The sequence below is a fragment of the Anabrus simplex genome, chromosome 8 (assembly GCF_040414725.1).
Source record: "Anabrus simplex isolate iqAnaSimp1 chromosome 8, ASM4041472v1, whole genome shotgun sequence".
NCBI classification, from domain to species: domain Eukaryota; kingdom Metazoa; phylum Arthropoda; class Insecta; order Orthoptera; family Tettigoniidae; genus Anabrus; species Anabrus simplex.
The window spans coordinates 193,661,533-193,676,170 of NC_090272.1; the positions used below are offsets into that span (position 1 = coordinate 193,661,533).

A 14,638-nucleotide genomic window follows, 5' to 3' on the forward strand; every position below is an offset into this window, starting at 1 on the left:
TGCCAATCTTTGTTGCAGTTAGATATTCTACCTCACATAACCTGCAAAGGTGTCAAATTCTATGAGTAAAGTTTCCTAGAGAAGTGCTAAAGGAGAGAGTCCAAGGACGTTGTTCTGCTGAGCGCTGTTTGAGAAGGCGTGGTGTGAAGATTGTGAAACATGTTTCTTGTGAGCGAACGGCTGTTGGATAGGCCAATCACGGCTAGTTTCTCCGTCCGTCACCTTTCCTGCACCACAGTCTTTCTATGTTTACAAAGCCTGACCTACTGCAACACTCTTCTCTGATCAGTGGTGAGGCGAGCTCTCTGTCATGCGTGTGGTCCTGAGTGCAATTCTCCTGCTTGTTGCTTGCGTGTGCGCCAGGAAATCAGCCGTTCTTGTGGTGTCTTTCGATGGATTTCGATACAATTATTTCGAGAAGAAAATCACACCTTTCATGGACAAATTAAAAACTGAAGGAAGTCATGCAGAATATATGAAAAATGTTTTCCCGACGAAAACCTATCCGAATCACCATTCCATGGCTACAGGATTCTACCCTGGTGTCCACGGCGTCTTACAAGCTAAAGTTTACGATACTGTCAACAAGAAAATACTAGATCCTTACGAATTATTCCATTACAACGAAGAAATTATTCCAATTTGGGTAAGTCTTCCAAAAATAATACAAGGAATAGTTGTTGTAGTAGTAGTACTAGTTATTGGGTCAGGCGGTAGTGTGTTGGCCTTCGGAGCCCACGTTGGTGGGTTCGGTAATCTTACCAACACGTACGGTAAAAGAACTGCAGGACAAAATTCCGTCAACTCGACGTCTTCAAAACTAGTTAAAGTTAATTGAACGTAAAAGCAATAACGTTACTATTACTACATTGTTCTTACCTTCCCGCTAGGAAATTGAAAGTCATAGCAACAGTTCCTGCATACGTGCATACATCTATATAATAGAGTTTAGTCTATAATTCTCTGTGAAATAACAAAGCGCCTCCACAAATTCTCTTTGTGCAACTAGCTATATGGCCTCGATTAGTTCTGCGTCTCTGATCTCTACCATCAAGACGTGCGTCTAACCATCACCACCATCGTCTCACCAAATTGAGTCCCAGTACCGGTTTCGCTTTAGCGATCCTCACCTGGGCTGTTTGGAAAATATGTATAAGAATAATAGATTGTTGTTGATGATGATGATGATGATAATAATAAAATAATAATAATAATAATAATAATAATAATAATAATAATAATAATAATAATAATAATAATAATAATTAGGAGCGTGCCGCTGTGAGCTCGCATCTGGGAGATAGTGGGTTCTAACCCCGCCGTCGGCAGCCCTGAAGATGGTTTTCCGTGGTTTCCCATTTTCACACCAGGCAAATGCTGGGGCTGTACCTTAATTAAGGCCACGGCCACTTCCTTCCCATTCCTAGGCCTTTCCTGTCCCATCGTCGCCATCTCTGTCGGTGCGACGTAAAGCAAATAGCAAAAAAAAGTTGTAATCGGTGTACTGACATTCGTATGAGAAGGAATATTAATTTGATGTTATTTGGCACGATTTTCTTCGCAGCGTGGTTGGCCATGGCTGTTGAGTTCGTTTTTTCCTGATTTAGTAGTGTGTTTCGGTGATAGGTGGTAGGCCTGGGCGGTTACCCATCCAGGAACTGACCATGGCCGATGTTGCTTAACGGCATGTTTGGATGAGTCAGCTTCAGCGGGCCCTACCGCTGTTGTTTCACAAGGATATTTGTAATCCTCGGGTGTCAGATCCCTCTTCTTCTCTTACCCTCCGTGACCCAGTCCTTTATTCTACAAGGTAAGCTATTCTCCTCCATTCACCTCACACGACTCCACCACCAAAACCGGTTTATACGTCTTCATCCATAGTTTCTATTCGTAAACTGGAATGTAATCAAAAATGGTACATGCAACTCACCTCCACTGGGGGTGTGCCTGAAAAGAGCTGCACCACCTTCGGGCAAGGACACGAGTTTCGTTCTGCTCCTGGCTGAATGGTTAGCGTACTGGTTTTTGTCCACGAGGTCCCGGGTTCGATTCCCGGCTGGGTCGGAGATGTTAACCTTGCTTGGTTAATTCCGATGGCTCGGGGGTGTGTGTGTGCCGTATTCATTATAATTCATCATAAGTAGGGTCCCATCTTGAAAAACCTACACCAGGCCTACACACGCCATTATTATTATTATTATTATTATTATTATTATTATTATTATTATTATTATTATTATTATTATTATTATTATTATTATTATTATTATTATTACCATCATCATCACTCAAGTGTATTACCGGTATATTTGCTTCTGTAAAATGCTTGTCTATCAACTATTTTTTATTGACCATGTCTTTATTATTATTATTATTATTATTATTATTATTATTATTATTATTATTATCACCATCATCATCACTCAAATGTATTACCGGTATATTTGCTTCTGTAAAATGCTTGTCTATCAACTATTTTTTATTGACCATGTCTTGATTATATTTTCCTTCAGCTTCATTTTGAGGTATCTGAATTCGAACGAAAGAGAGCAGAAGGATGGAAGCTAAAATGGAATACCATTCCTACAATTCACTCATTTCAGGGAATAACAAGATAAGTCAAAAAATTAAAGTTCTCAGGGGAAGCACTTTTTTTTAACAATACGAAATCACCGGTTCACCAAATGGTGTCAAACCATTCTGCGTTATAGGGCCTATAAAACAACGTTTTAAATAATGGTTTTGGTTGTTCTTCTTTTTCTTTTTCTACCGCTTTTCCCACATCCGTGAGATCGCGGTTGCTAACTGTATCGCACATGTGGACTTGGCCCTGTTTTATGGAAGGATGCCCTACCTGACGCCAATGCTATATGGAGGGATGTAATCACTATTGCGTGTTTCTGTGGTGGTTGGTAGTGTGGTGTCTGAATAAGAAGAGGAAAGTGTTGGGACAAACACAAACACTCAGTCGCGGAATTAATCAGAGGCGATTAAAATCTCCGACCCAGCCGGGAATCGAACCCGGGACCCCCTGAACAGAAAGCCTCAACACTGACCATTCAGCCAATGAGTCGGACAAATAATGGTTTTGGTTGGATCTCGTTTAAAAAAAAATGAATGAAGTATCTGTTTTGGATAGTGAAACTGACTTGTATGTTGAGCAGGCATTATTTTCTTGTGTGAACCAGTAAAATAGCAAAACGTGTACATTTGTGTATTGTTATGTCGTGACTTTACTTCGAGGGAGGAAATGTTTGCTTGGAGAAATCGAGAAATTCGTGTAAAGGACAAACGGCCGGAAAATTTAAGTTACTTCGAGATACTGAAAAATCGAGTAATGGAGGTTCGAGATATCGAGGTGTCACTGTATAATAGTTCTCTTTAAAAGAAGCAGCTGTGTAAATTCACTGCCAATAATTCATTTACAAGACAATAATGTCCACGTCCACAAAATGTATTACACCTGGCTGTAGCCACGTTTATTAACAATATTCAGAATATTAACGAGATCTTACCAGGGATTGTTTTGTGTTCTTGAAACCGGGCTGAGTGGCTCAGAAGGTTGCGGCGCTGGCCTTCTGACTCCAAGTTGCCAGGTTCGATCCTGGCTCAGTCCGGTGGTATTTGAAGGTGCTCAAATACGTCAGCCTCGTGTCAGTAGATTTACTTGACACGTAAAAGAACTCCTGCAGGACTAAATTCTGGCACCTCGGCGTCTCCGAAAACCTTAAAAGTAGTTAGTAGGACGTAAAGCTATTATTATTATTATTATTATTATTATTATTATTATTATTATTATTATTATTATTACCGGGGTTTCGTGGAGCAGAGAGAGGTGAAAGAAGGTGCTGATGGGAATGGGTCTATCTACTATATCAAAGATTAACTTAAAACTTTAAAATAAAGGTTATATTTCTTTTTGAATCTCAGACTGAACAAACTTTTCACTTAGTGAAATAACAAGGTTACAGGTACAAATAGCGGTTTGGAAATTACAAGTGCTGAGCTTCCAGCTCCAAATTTACAAGTTTTACAACATCGCAAATATTGCTTTTAGACGAGGAGAGAAATCCCCTAATTCAAGAGCACTTTGCTCCAAAGGTTACATATACGGCCTTCCAAAGGCCCCACTCAATAGGCCTATTACACAAAAAACCGGAAAGAATTTACAAGCTCTCCGAATTCAACAAAGGAGACTGGCTCCCAATTTCTTACAGCCTACTCAAGGCAACATTACACAAAAATCTTACAATTTCTGGCCTCTCTAGGCCCAACCTACAATTTACAATTTGTACACAGGGGTATCTATTACCCAAACTACTGGGCCTTCGTGGAAGGGAAGAACAGGTTGATTTACTGGCCCGAACACAAAATGTATGGAGGCGTACACTTGCGCTCCTAAAAAACCAAGTATAAAACCCTAATTGGGCTCGCGGCCCGATGATACAGAGGCTAATCCCGAGCTACTGAGAATGAAAGGTTAATTTAATGCATTACAGGAAAAGAAACAGTTACAACATCGTAGTCACTTCAAGATAAATTGAAGGGGAACTCGAGAGGGTAATGCACTCTCTATCCCCGATTTACAGTTCAAGACTTTTACATTAGCCGAAATAAAGTTTACATTTTAGAAAACAGGTGGTTACATAGTTAGAAATTCGAACCTTCCCCTCGTGTAAGTCTGCGGAGGTAGCTACAGAGATATAACACTGGTGGCCATTACCTGGGCTGGTGAACTGCCTGGCGAAGAATGAGGCACCCCGCCTCCTGTCTTAACACACACCCTCAGTAAGACGACTATCGATAAGACAAGGTAGCCTGAAAAAGCCGCAGCTTATATACCCGACGGGACGGTTCGAGAGGGTTCTGGACTAAATCCGGACACACCCTCTCATTTTTATTGGCAAATTCAAAAGGTACAAAAAACCTATTATTGGCTGAAAAATCATTACAGAAAATTCCTGATTGGCCAGATTCAAAAGCTGGCGGAATGAGAAAGAAGTGTTGCAAACCTTGAAATAACAAAATAAATGAAAGTTAATTTAGTTGAGAAAACATAACAACACAAACCTTCTTTACATCACTAGTTGTTCCACCGTGCACCAGAGTGCATGACCACAGTTTTTATAAGGAGATCTATGGAGAAAAGTTCAAACTTCTTGACGTAAACCAACACAAAACAAATAAATCCAGTCAGTTTAGGCAACTTCAAAATAACACATTACTCTGTTATTTCTGAGTGACATCTTCGGATTAATGTCCCAACTTCATGCCGTAGCTGTTTCACGTTTTGTATGAGAGGTAGCGTTCCTTAAGGCGATTCTTTTAAATGTGCGGGGTTAAGGTGTACCTCCCGGTACAATTATTATTATTATTATTATTATTATTATTATTATTATTATTATTATTATTATTATTATTATTGCTTTCTTGAATAATCTGGAAGTAAAATTTGGCTGTTTCTTCAGTATTGCCTTTTGATTTCAAATGTCGAAATGATTTATCTTCTTAGTGTCGAAGGATACAGAGCATTGACCGAACGTAGTACGTTTACACGCAGGATTCAGATCGATCTGAGTACACTTCCCGTACTGAAAACGCCATGTGAACGGGGACTCAGTTCGGATTGAGTCTCAAGGTCGACACGGTAAAATCTGGGATCGTATCGTACTCGGTTCGAATTGAGTTCCATGTAAACGCGGATCGTACTGAGATCGTATTGAAAACGACTGCGCACACATTCTATGTTTGTTCTGACGAAATCATCGTCATCAAAGTTCTGTCGAAATAACAAATATAATAAATCAGTAAATATGTTTACCTGTATAAATGATCAACAACTGCAATCATCTTATAAGACGGCCAGCTCTTGCGATTAACAAAATCACGATAACCTTCTGTTGGGGGTAAAATTGGAATGTGCGTTACATCTATTGCACCAATTACATTTGGAATACCGCACATACTTTCAAAACTGAAAGTATACGTCGATGTTGCCTGGCGGGTTCAATACGATACTCAAATAGGCGACTACATGTAAACGGGGATTGTATTTAATACGGTAAGTGCACTCAAATCTATCTCAATCCCCATGTAAACGTACTGCGTAGGTTACTGCAAAAATTAAAAAAAAAAAAAAAAAAACGAAAAATTGACTTGTCTGGTTTTCCCCCGGGATGAGTGAATATTTTTATATATATTGTCATAATGTTGGGTTAGGCCTTAAATTATATGTCATTATTTGATTGTAATCATCTACACTTCTTTGAACATTGCATTAGACTACTTTGTTCATACTTACGTACCGTCAATTAGGCCTACTGGCTGAAAAGATTATGAGCATTTTCTCATAGCTTGTTTGTAATTCCATTGCAGCTGTTCACAATATAATGAAACCCGAGTTCTTATTGATGACAAAACAGATGTCCTGACATTATTTCACAATTCGCAGGTTATAGGAAAACTATTAATTAGAAGTAACCTCCTCATCTTGGAATATAAGGTGAGAATCACATTATTCGCGGCAAACAAAACTGATTTTAGTAGCCTTTGTGTGCTTAAATCCGAAAAATATCTTATATACGAGATGGAAATGTTGTAGGGAACGACCGCATGAGTCCGAAGATGGCGGCTCCATAAGGAACATTGTGTCCTGTTCTGTATTATAGACTTGTCGCCCCGCGGTGGCCTGGATTCAATGTGACCGTTAATTTCACTTTTGTTTCAACACACCAAGAGAACCGTTCTAGAACTGCTGATGGATCCGCAGTAGCATAGACGCTGTTCCATCAAAAATCCAGAACCAGTTCTGAACTGCGACTTTTGAATTCATGCCATTCCAACTAAATTCAGAAGAAATTAGGAACCGATTCTAGCAGTTTCCGGTCAAGAACAGGGACTGTGAGTTCTGAACATGAGCATTACGTTCGACCAATGAGCGGCGTGATCACGTACTTCATATTTTAATAATGAGGTCATCCGTCATTGTTTTATAATTTAATTCGTAGACGGCGTAGTTTAAGTTCAGAACTTCAGAACTTACATTTACGTGTTCCAATAAAACATTACCAAAAACAGTTCTGGAACCGTTCTGAGTTGCGCGTGCTCATTAAGAAATGCTATACTAGTTCAGAGTCTGTTTGGAACTGGTTGTTGAAATAAATCTTTCATCAGATCCAGGAGTTTGGTTGGCCCGATACTCACCACCGGTTTTCAGTACCGTACCGCTAGTTCAAAAACATTGCTAAATGAGTTCCTAGTATAGGCAGGGAGTAAAGAATAGAGGGAAATACCTTGGAGCTCTGAGAGTGAAGTCCTATGACAGTGGTCTACATAGGGGGCGTGGTCGTAAATAGGCGCGAGAACGCATCCTGTTTTTTGATAGTCAAATCTATCACAGCTCACTAAAGTGAATATGGTGAGTGCAAATTGTAATTGCGGGAATTTTCAGATGCCAACACTGTACGACACGCTAAAATGTAAAAGATATACTAATATTTAGTTGGTGTTGTAGCTCTTACAATGTCGTGTTGTGCGTACTGTTGCACGAATCAGAAATCCAAAATTATTCCTGGAATAACATTTCACAGGTAAGATTCTAAGTATTGCTAGTAATACGTAGTACAGTATATCATATTACCTTCATTGTTATTGTGCTAGTATTTCAGAGTCTCAGAAGCACCGTCCACTTTTCGTAAGAATTCTTAGGTTAGACTTGTTGTTTATCGTCAATTTCTCCTGAGGTTTCCTGTTCATGAAGAAAAGAGAGCAGAGTGGATTAAGGCCATTATAAGGGAAAATTGGACACCTTCTCCTTACACCAGAACATCTTCAGCACATTTTAAACCAGAATTGTTTGATCGGTCCATGAAGAAAGTTGTTTTGAAGGAGATTGCAGTACATGTTAGAAAGTGGTGGAACGCTCTAGAACTCATGAATATTCTATTGATAAACATCTTATTTCTTGTGATTTATTGGTTCAGATTTTGTACTTACAGCACCAAACAGGTGGTGGTGGTTGTGATTATTGTTTTAAGATGAAGTACAACTAGGCAACCATCCTCTATATGTCCGACACTTCGGAAAAAATTGAAGGTATTGGCCAAAGAAAGACAAGGCTCACTCCCTGTCATATTTTTATTCCCGCTTAAGTAGTATTAACTAATAACAACATTCAATCCATTGATGATAGACAATTCTACAGAAGTCTAAACTGAGTAGAGTAGGCTTCCACTTAACAGCGGCGTAGTTTCACTAGCCTTGCAGCTCTACATTCAGAAGGCGAAGCGGCTGGTCCCCGCCGTCGGCTGTCCTGAGAATGGTCATGTCACTCGCTGGACCTAACCAAAGCAGACCAATGATCGTGTCACTCACTGGACCTAACCAAACCACACCAATGGTCTTATCACTCGCCGGACCTAATCAAAGCAGACTAATGATATTGTCACTCACCGGACCTAACCAAACCACACCAATGGTCTTATCACTCGCCGGACCTAACCAACTAGACCAAAGGTCTTGTCACTTGTCGAACCAAATCAGTGCAGATCAATGGTCTTGTCATTCGCCGGACATAACCAGACTAGACCAATCGTCTTACCACTCGCCGGACCTGCAAACCAATGGTCTTGTCATTTGCTGAACATTACCAAACTATATCGACTAATCGTCTTGTCACTCGCCGAACGCAACCGAAGTAGACCAATGGTCTTGTCACTCGCCGAACATAACCAAAGCAGACCAATGGTGTTGCCACTCGCTTGACCTAACCAAACTGGAACAATCGTCTTTGTTTAATGCGCCAACGTTGGGAACACTTTTTAATGCATTGTCTTGTCGTCTGAGCGCGCCATATTGGGTCTCTAACCTATCTTTCGCGATCCGGATAAGGACGCTTCATGAAAATATTTACAAGTAACAGACAGTACAACAAAGATAAAATTGAGAAGAAATAACTAGGCGATATCCTTCCTTCCTTTTTTTTTTTTTCGGCAGTCAACGCTGTTTCAATATCCATGAGCCTTCAGCTCCATGAATGAAATTGTGACTTCTATCAGAAATACCCTTTTAGTGAAATACGTAGCAAACATTTTACGGAATCCATACTCCACTAACATATGTTGTTATTTGGAAGACGTTCGACAGATGACCCCCAACTCCCAAGAAAAAAAAAAATGACAACAGAACCTCTTTTTCCAAAATTTAAAAATACCTGATTTTTTAATTTGAAAAAAGAATATTGTTATGAAGTTCCAGGGAAATACATTTCATTTTTTAAAGAAAAGCTGTACCAAGAAGGAGTTGTCGGAATTGCATGATACGTGATGCGGATGATTGTAAGTTGATGACAATATCAGAGCAAAATAATAGTTTGTTGTGGAGATCTGAACACCTGAAGGGAGCCGCTAGTACCCTGTTGGTACACCTCTAGTTAAAGTTTGCGAAGTTACTAACTGGTTTGATAGAAGGCAGTTCGGGTTTAGAAAAGTTACTACAATGAGGCTCAACTTGTAGGGTTCCAGCAAGATATTTTAGATTCAATATGTCAAATGGACTGTATCGCTATTGATCTATGCAAGACTTTTGCTAGGATAGATCATGGGAGACTAGTAACAAAAATGAAGGCAATTGGACTGGGCTCAACTCAAGAGAGAAGTGTCGGAAAGGAACAAGACCTCCAAAATAAAAGATGTAGAAAAACTCAGCTCAGAAGCCATCGACCGTGTGACTGCTGCAGATTAGGGAAAATGCTTCAGTCACGCGAAAAATATTCAAACAGATGTTTGGGTCAATGATGCAATGGAGCCATTTATCATCAGTGTGAATGACTCTACAGATAAGAGCGACTAAGACAGCGACTAAGGAAGCGCAGACCGCCTTGAAGCTAGAAAGCGATTCTTAATACATTGTAATTATTAATGCAAACGCATTCTTTAAAGCAGTTATTTTTCTATATTACACATTCCAGTATACCGCATACTATTCAAATATTTAAAGTTATATTGTAAACCATAAACAAATTAAAATTGTAATAAAATTGATACAGTTTCACATGTAATCCGAAAGTACTACTGTGAGCTACGCTGGAGCGCGTGACCAGAACGACCTCAGCTATATGCCATTCCATGTCAAGAAAACAGTATTGCTCTTATGACAAGAGGGTTGCCATTTCGAACAGCTCTGTTCAACAGTATCACATGAAAACGGTGGCACATACATTGGTGAAACTCATTCTTAAGTGCAAGAGAAAAGGTAGGAGAAACTAAGCTGAAAATTATGTTCGTGAACTCTAGTGGATTGAGGGAGCGGGGGGGGGGGGGGGTTATAGGGGATCAATTTGATGTTCACAGAATAATGGAAGACCGGCGGAACGTAAATTTGTGAAACTCAGTTTTTAAGTTCAAGATAAAAGGGGGAAGAAAATAAGCTGAAAATTAAGCACAATTTGCTTGTGTTTCTACCTCAGCCTCATCCATAAAGTAAAGTAAATAACCGGGCGAGTTGGCCGTGCGGTTATGGGTGCTCAGCTGTGAGCTCGCATCCTGGAGCTATTGGGTTCGAATCCCACTGTCGGCAGCCATGAAGATGGTTTTCCGTGGTTTCCCATTTTCACACCAGGCAAATGCCGGGGCTGTACCTTACTTAAGGCCACGGCCGCTTCCTTCCTATTCCTAGGCCTTTCCTGTCCCATCGTCGCCATAAGACCTATCGGTGTCGGTGCGACGTAAAGCAAATACCAAAAAAAAATGTCATTGTGTTCGTGTTAAAGAATCCCACGCGTAGGCTGATTAATCACATAACATTCACTCAACACAAGACAAGTAGGCTCTCCACTGATATAAAGACAACTTCTCTACAACCATAATAAGCTGGCAGGATTCACAGAGTAACGGATTACGCGTTACATGTAGCAGAACGGCATAGAAGGAAAATGAAGGAAGGCAACAAAGCGATGGCTGTTTCCGCCATTGTGCTTCCTCCCTGAGAATGTATTTATGAAATAGAAAAGTTCCATTAGTTATTTTAATAACGCACGGGCGAAAAATGCCTCATCCTTGTTTATTTCATCCATAATAAAATATCAAGTACATTATAATATTCCTTAATCGCGAGGAACTATGAGTGTTTAAGAGGGGGCGTGTGCACTCCTTGTAGGTGCATACAGTACTGTCTTCTTAACATTGAATGGTCTATAGAGACATTTATATGGCCACTTTCCGGGCCATTTTCGAGAAAAACCTAAAGTCCCATGGAAACAAGTTTCAGATAAAAAAATTAAGTAAGATGATTTTCTGCATTTTTCCCGCAGACAAAATTTTATAGGCTCAAGAAACACAAACGTAGCAACTTACAGAAAATTTCAATACATTATTTTTACGGATTTAAATTTACTTCTTAAGGTTTTTATTTTTAATAATGATTTAAAGTGCCGTAGTGTATATTGATAATAGTCATGACGCAGAAATCTGCAGTCTTTTCTGAAGCTTGGCGTACAATTTGTTTTGCAACATTATAGGAGGTAACAGTAGGAGCTTGAGAGAGAACAAGCTGCCTCGCGCACTGAAATGATCTGTTCAATTAGACATTTCTTCGCCAGTTGCCGCATAACCTTGGCAACAGCGTAATTTCATTGACACGCCTAATTTGGTGGCCGCAACAATAGGTACTTACAGAGATCCACAAGAGCTACTCTCATCCCATTAATACAGTAATTAAAACTGCAAGAAATTCTCCTCTTAGTGAAACTTACAACCTCACTTTTCACCCCGTTAACCATCATACCATTGTCTGCTGTCCACCTCACCACTTCTGTTGACGTCTTTCTGCAGTCGCTCACAATCCTGTAACTTTTTTATTACCCCACTAGCAAGATACCCCTGCTTCGCTACGGTATTATACTGAAATTTATAATTGAATGCTTAACATCTATATAAAATAAGAGTTTTGTCTGTACATTGCTCAGAATTAAAAAATGATATTTCTGTACCGGCCGTGTCCATGGTAACAAGGAAATGTACTTTTTAATTTTCCGTAATTTCTGTCTGTCTGTCTGTCTGTCTGTCTGTCTGTCTGTCTGTCTGTCTGTCTGTCTGTATGTATGTATGTATGTATGTATGTATGTATGTATGTATGTATGTATGTATGTGCACGCATCACTAGAAAACGGATAAAGAGAATTTAATGAAAATCGGTATGCAAAGTCGGGAAATAAGTAGCTACAATCTAGGCTATAAATAATTTTATTCACGCTAATAGAAATGATAGTTTAAGGGAAGGCCTAAAATTTAATTTTCAAGTATTTATGTTATTAATGGTACTATGATAATGAAAATCGGTATGCAAAGTCGGAGAATAAGTCGCTACAATCTAGGCTATAAATAATTTTATTCACGCAGAGTGAAATGGTAGTTTAGGGGAAGGCCTAACATGTAATTTTAAAATATTTATGATATCAATGGTCCTGTCGATAAATACTACATAACTAAAGTCATATAGTATTAAATTTTCAATCATTTATGTCATACATTTTTACCGTACCGGCTATGATAACAGAGATATTCATGAATTTGGATTTTCGTTGCTTAAGTCCATATCAGTGCCGAGTCACGAGAAAATGGGCGAATAGAATTTAATGAAAATCAGTATGCGAAGTCTGTGAATAAGAAACTGCAGTCTACGCTATAAATAATTTTATAAGACTCCCTAATATCACAGAGTCGGAAGAAAACTACATGTGAAGGCCTACAATATATAAAGCTCATAAAATTGATCAACAATAACATTACATCGACCATTGTTTGTTGTGATGTGATTTGTGACTTCTATTGCCACTCATCTCCGATAGATGGGATTACTGTTGCGTGTCGAGTATTTTGTTTTAAAAATTGCTTTACGTCGCACGCCTTATGGCTACGATGGGATAGGACAGGGCTAGGAATGGGAAGGAAGCGGCCGTGGCCTTAATTAAGGTACAAAACCCCATGGCACTACAGCCCTTGAAGGGCCTTGGCCTACCAAGCGACCGCTGCTCAGCCCGAAAGCCTGCAGATTACGAGGTGTCGTGTGGTCAGCACAACGAATCCTCTCGGCCGTTACTCTTGGCTTTCTAGTCTGGGGCCGCTATCTCACCGCCAGATAGCTCCTCAATTCTAATCACGTAGGCTGAGTGGGCCTCGAACCAGCCCTCAGATCCAGGTAAAAATCCCTGACCTGGCCGGGAATCGAACCTGGGGCCACCGAGTAAAAGGCAGGCACGCTACCCCTACACCACGGAGTTAATTAAGGTACAGCCCCTGCATTTTCCTGGGGTGAAAATGGGAAACCACGGAAATCCATGGTTAGGACTGCCGGCAGTGGGGTTCGAACCCACTATCTCCCGGATACAAGCTCACAGCTGCGCGCCCCTAACCGCACGGCCAACATGCCCGGTCGTACCATGTATAACAGCCTGCCTGAATATTGGCGGGAAGTACCTGGGGAGTTAGATAACTTTCTTCTTTAGCACGCCATTCCTCTGACTCATAAATTTTCTGATATTACTGGTACGTAACAGACTGGTTTATCATAGGCATCATAGCATTCGAGCTATTCAATCCCTATTCTGTGGCACTGATTGGAATGAGCTGTGTACACACTTACATAAATAGTGGCAGAGGAGTGTTCACGGCTATCTGCGGCCTAATTATTCCAGCACTGGGACTTTGGACTATCAGATCGCCACCGTAGTACTGTTCATTAAAGGTGAGAAAATGTGCGGTTTTTCATTTGATCGAGTATTTTATATGACAACATTGCTTTTAATCGCTACATTCCTACTGACATTTTTGTAATGACCTATGTAAACTTCACTTAGAAAACCACCAAGACAGTCTTTCTGAGAATCCCGTAGCGAAGCACGGGTACATCAGCTAGTTTTATATATAGTCCGCCAAAATTCGCGATCTGACGGCAAAGTACCTCCCACTTTTCAATCTTTCTTTCCAGCAATCGATTTCGTACTTGCCGGGCTAACTCCAGGTATTCCGCCCGGTCAGTTCGGTCCATAAATCTTTGCTATCTTTTCCTATAAGCATTTTTAATATGGATCAAATCCTTGAGGAGATCCGGAGTGGTGTCGTTTTGGGTGCCTTGGCGGTACTGAACCCGCGGCGGGACTGCATTCGTAGTCATTACCCGACCAGGACCCGTTTCCAGAGTGGTCCGCACATATTGATGACGGCCCAGAACAATATTATTATTATTATTATTATTATTATTATTATTATTATTATTATTATTATTATTATTATTATTATTATTATTATTATTATTGATGTTCTGGACCCCGCAGCAAGATGCAAGACCTACTTGGCAATAAATTACATCTGCTGCCTTTGTCATTGCTGACAATGTGACCAGCACCATTGTTGCGCGTAGACAAGGGATTTCTGGCGATACAAATTATATACTTCCGTGCATTATTGACCTTATTATAGAGGTGAACAATTGCACGGTCAACATAATTCCTATCGTTTATTATAATTTCGTGTGGCTATTTCTAGCCGAGTGCAGCCCTTGTAAGGCAGACCCTTCGATGTGGGTGGGCGGCATCTGCCATGTGTAGGTAACTGCGTGTTATTGTTGTGGAGGATAATGTTGT

The 14,638-nt window shown here is 40.1% G+C and overlaps 1 protein-coding gene across 1 annotated transcript in view; it reads left to right on the forward strand.

Annotated features, from left to right (window-relative positions):
- Window positions 1-234: 234 nt before the first annotated feature.
- LOC136879361 (ectonucleotide pyrophosphatase/phosphodiesterase family member 5) overlaps window positions 235-14,638 on the forward strand; it is a 78,472-nt gene continuing 64,068 nt past the window's right edge. The window contains exon 1 of the mRNA XM_067153177.2: window positions 235-646. Coding sequence (XP_067009278.2) covers window positions 311-646 — 336 coding nt within the window. The 5' untranslated portion in view covers window positions 235-310. The remainder of the gene's footprint in view (window positions 647-14,638) is intronic.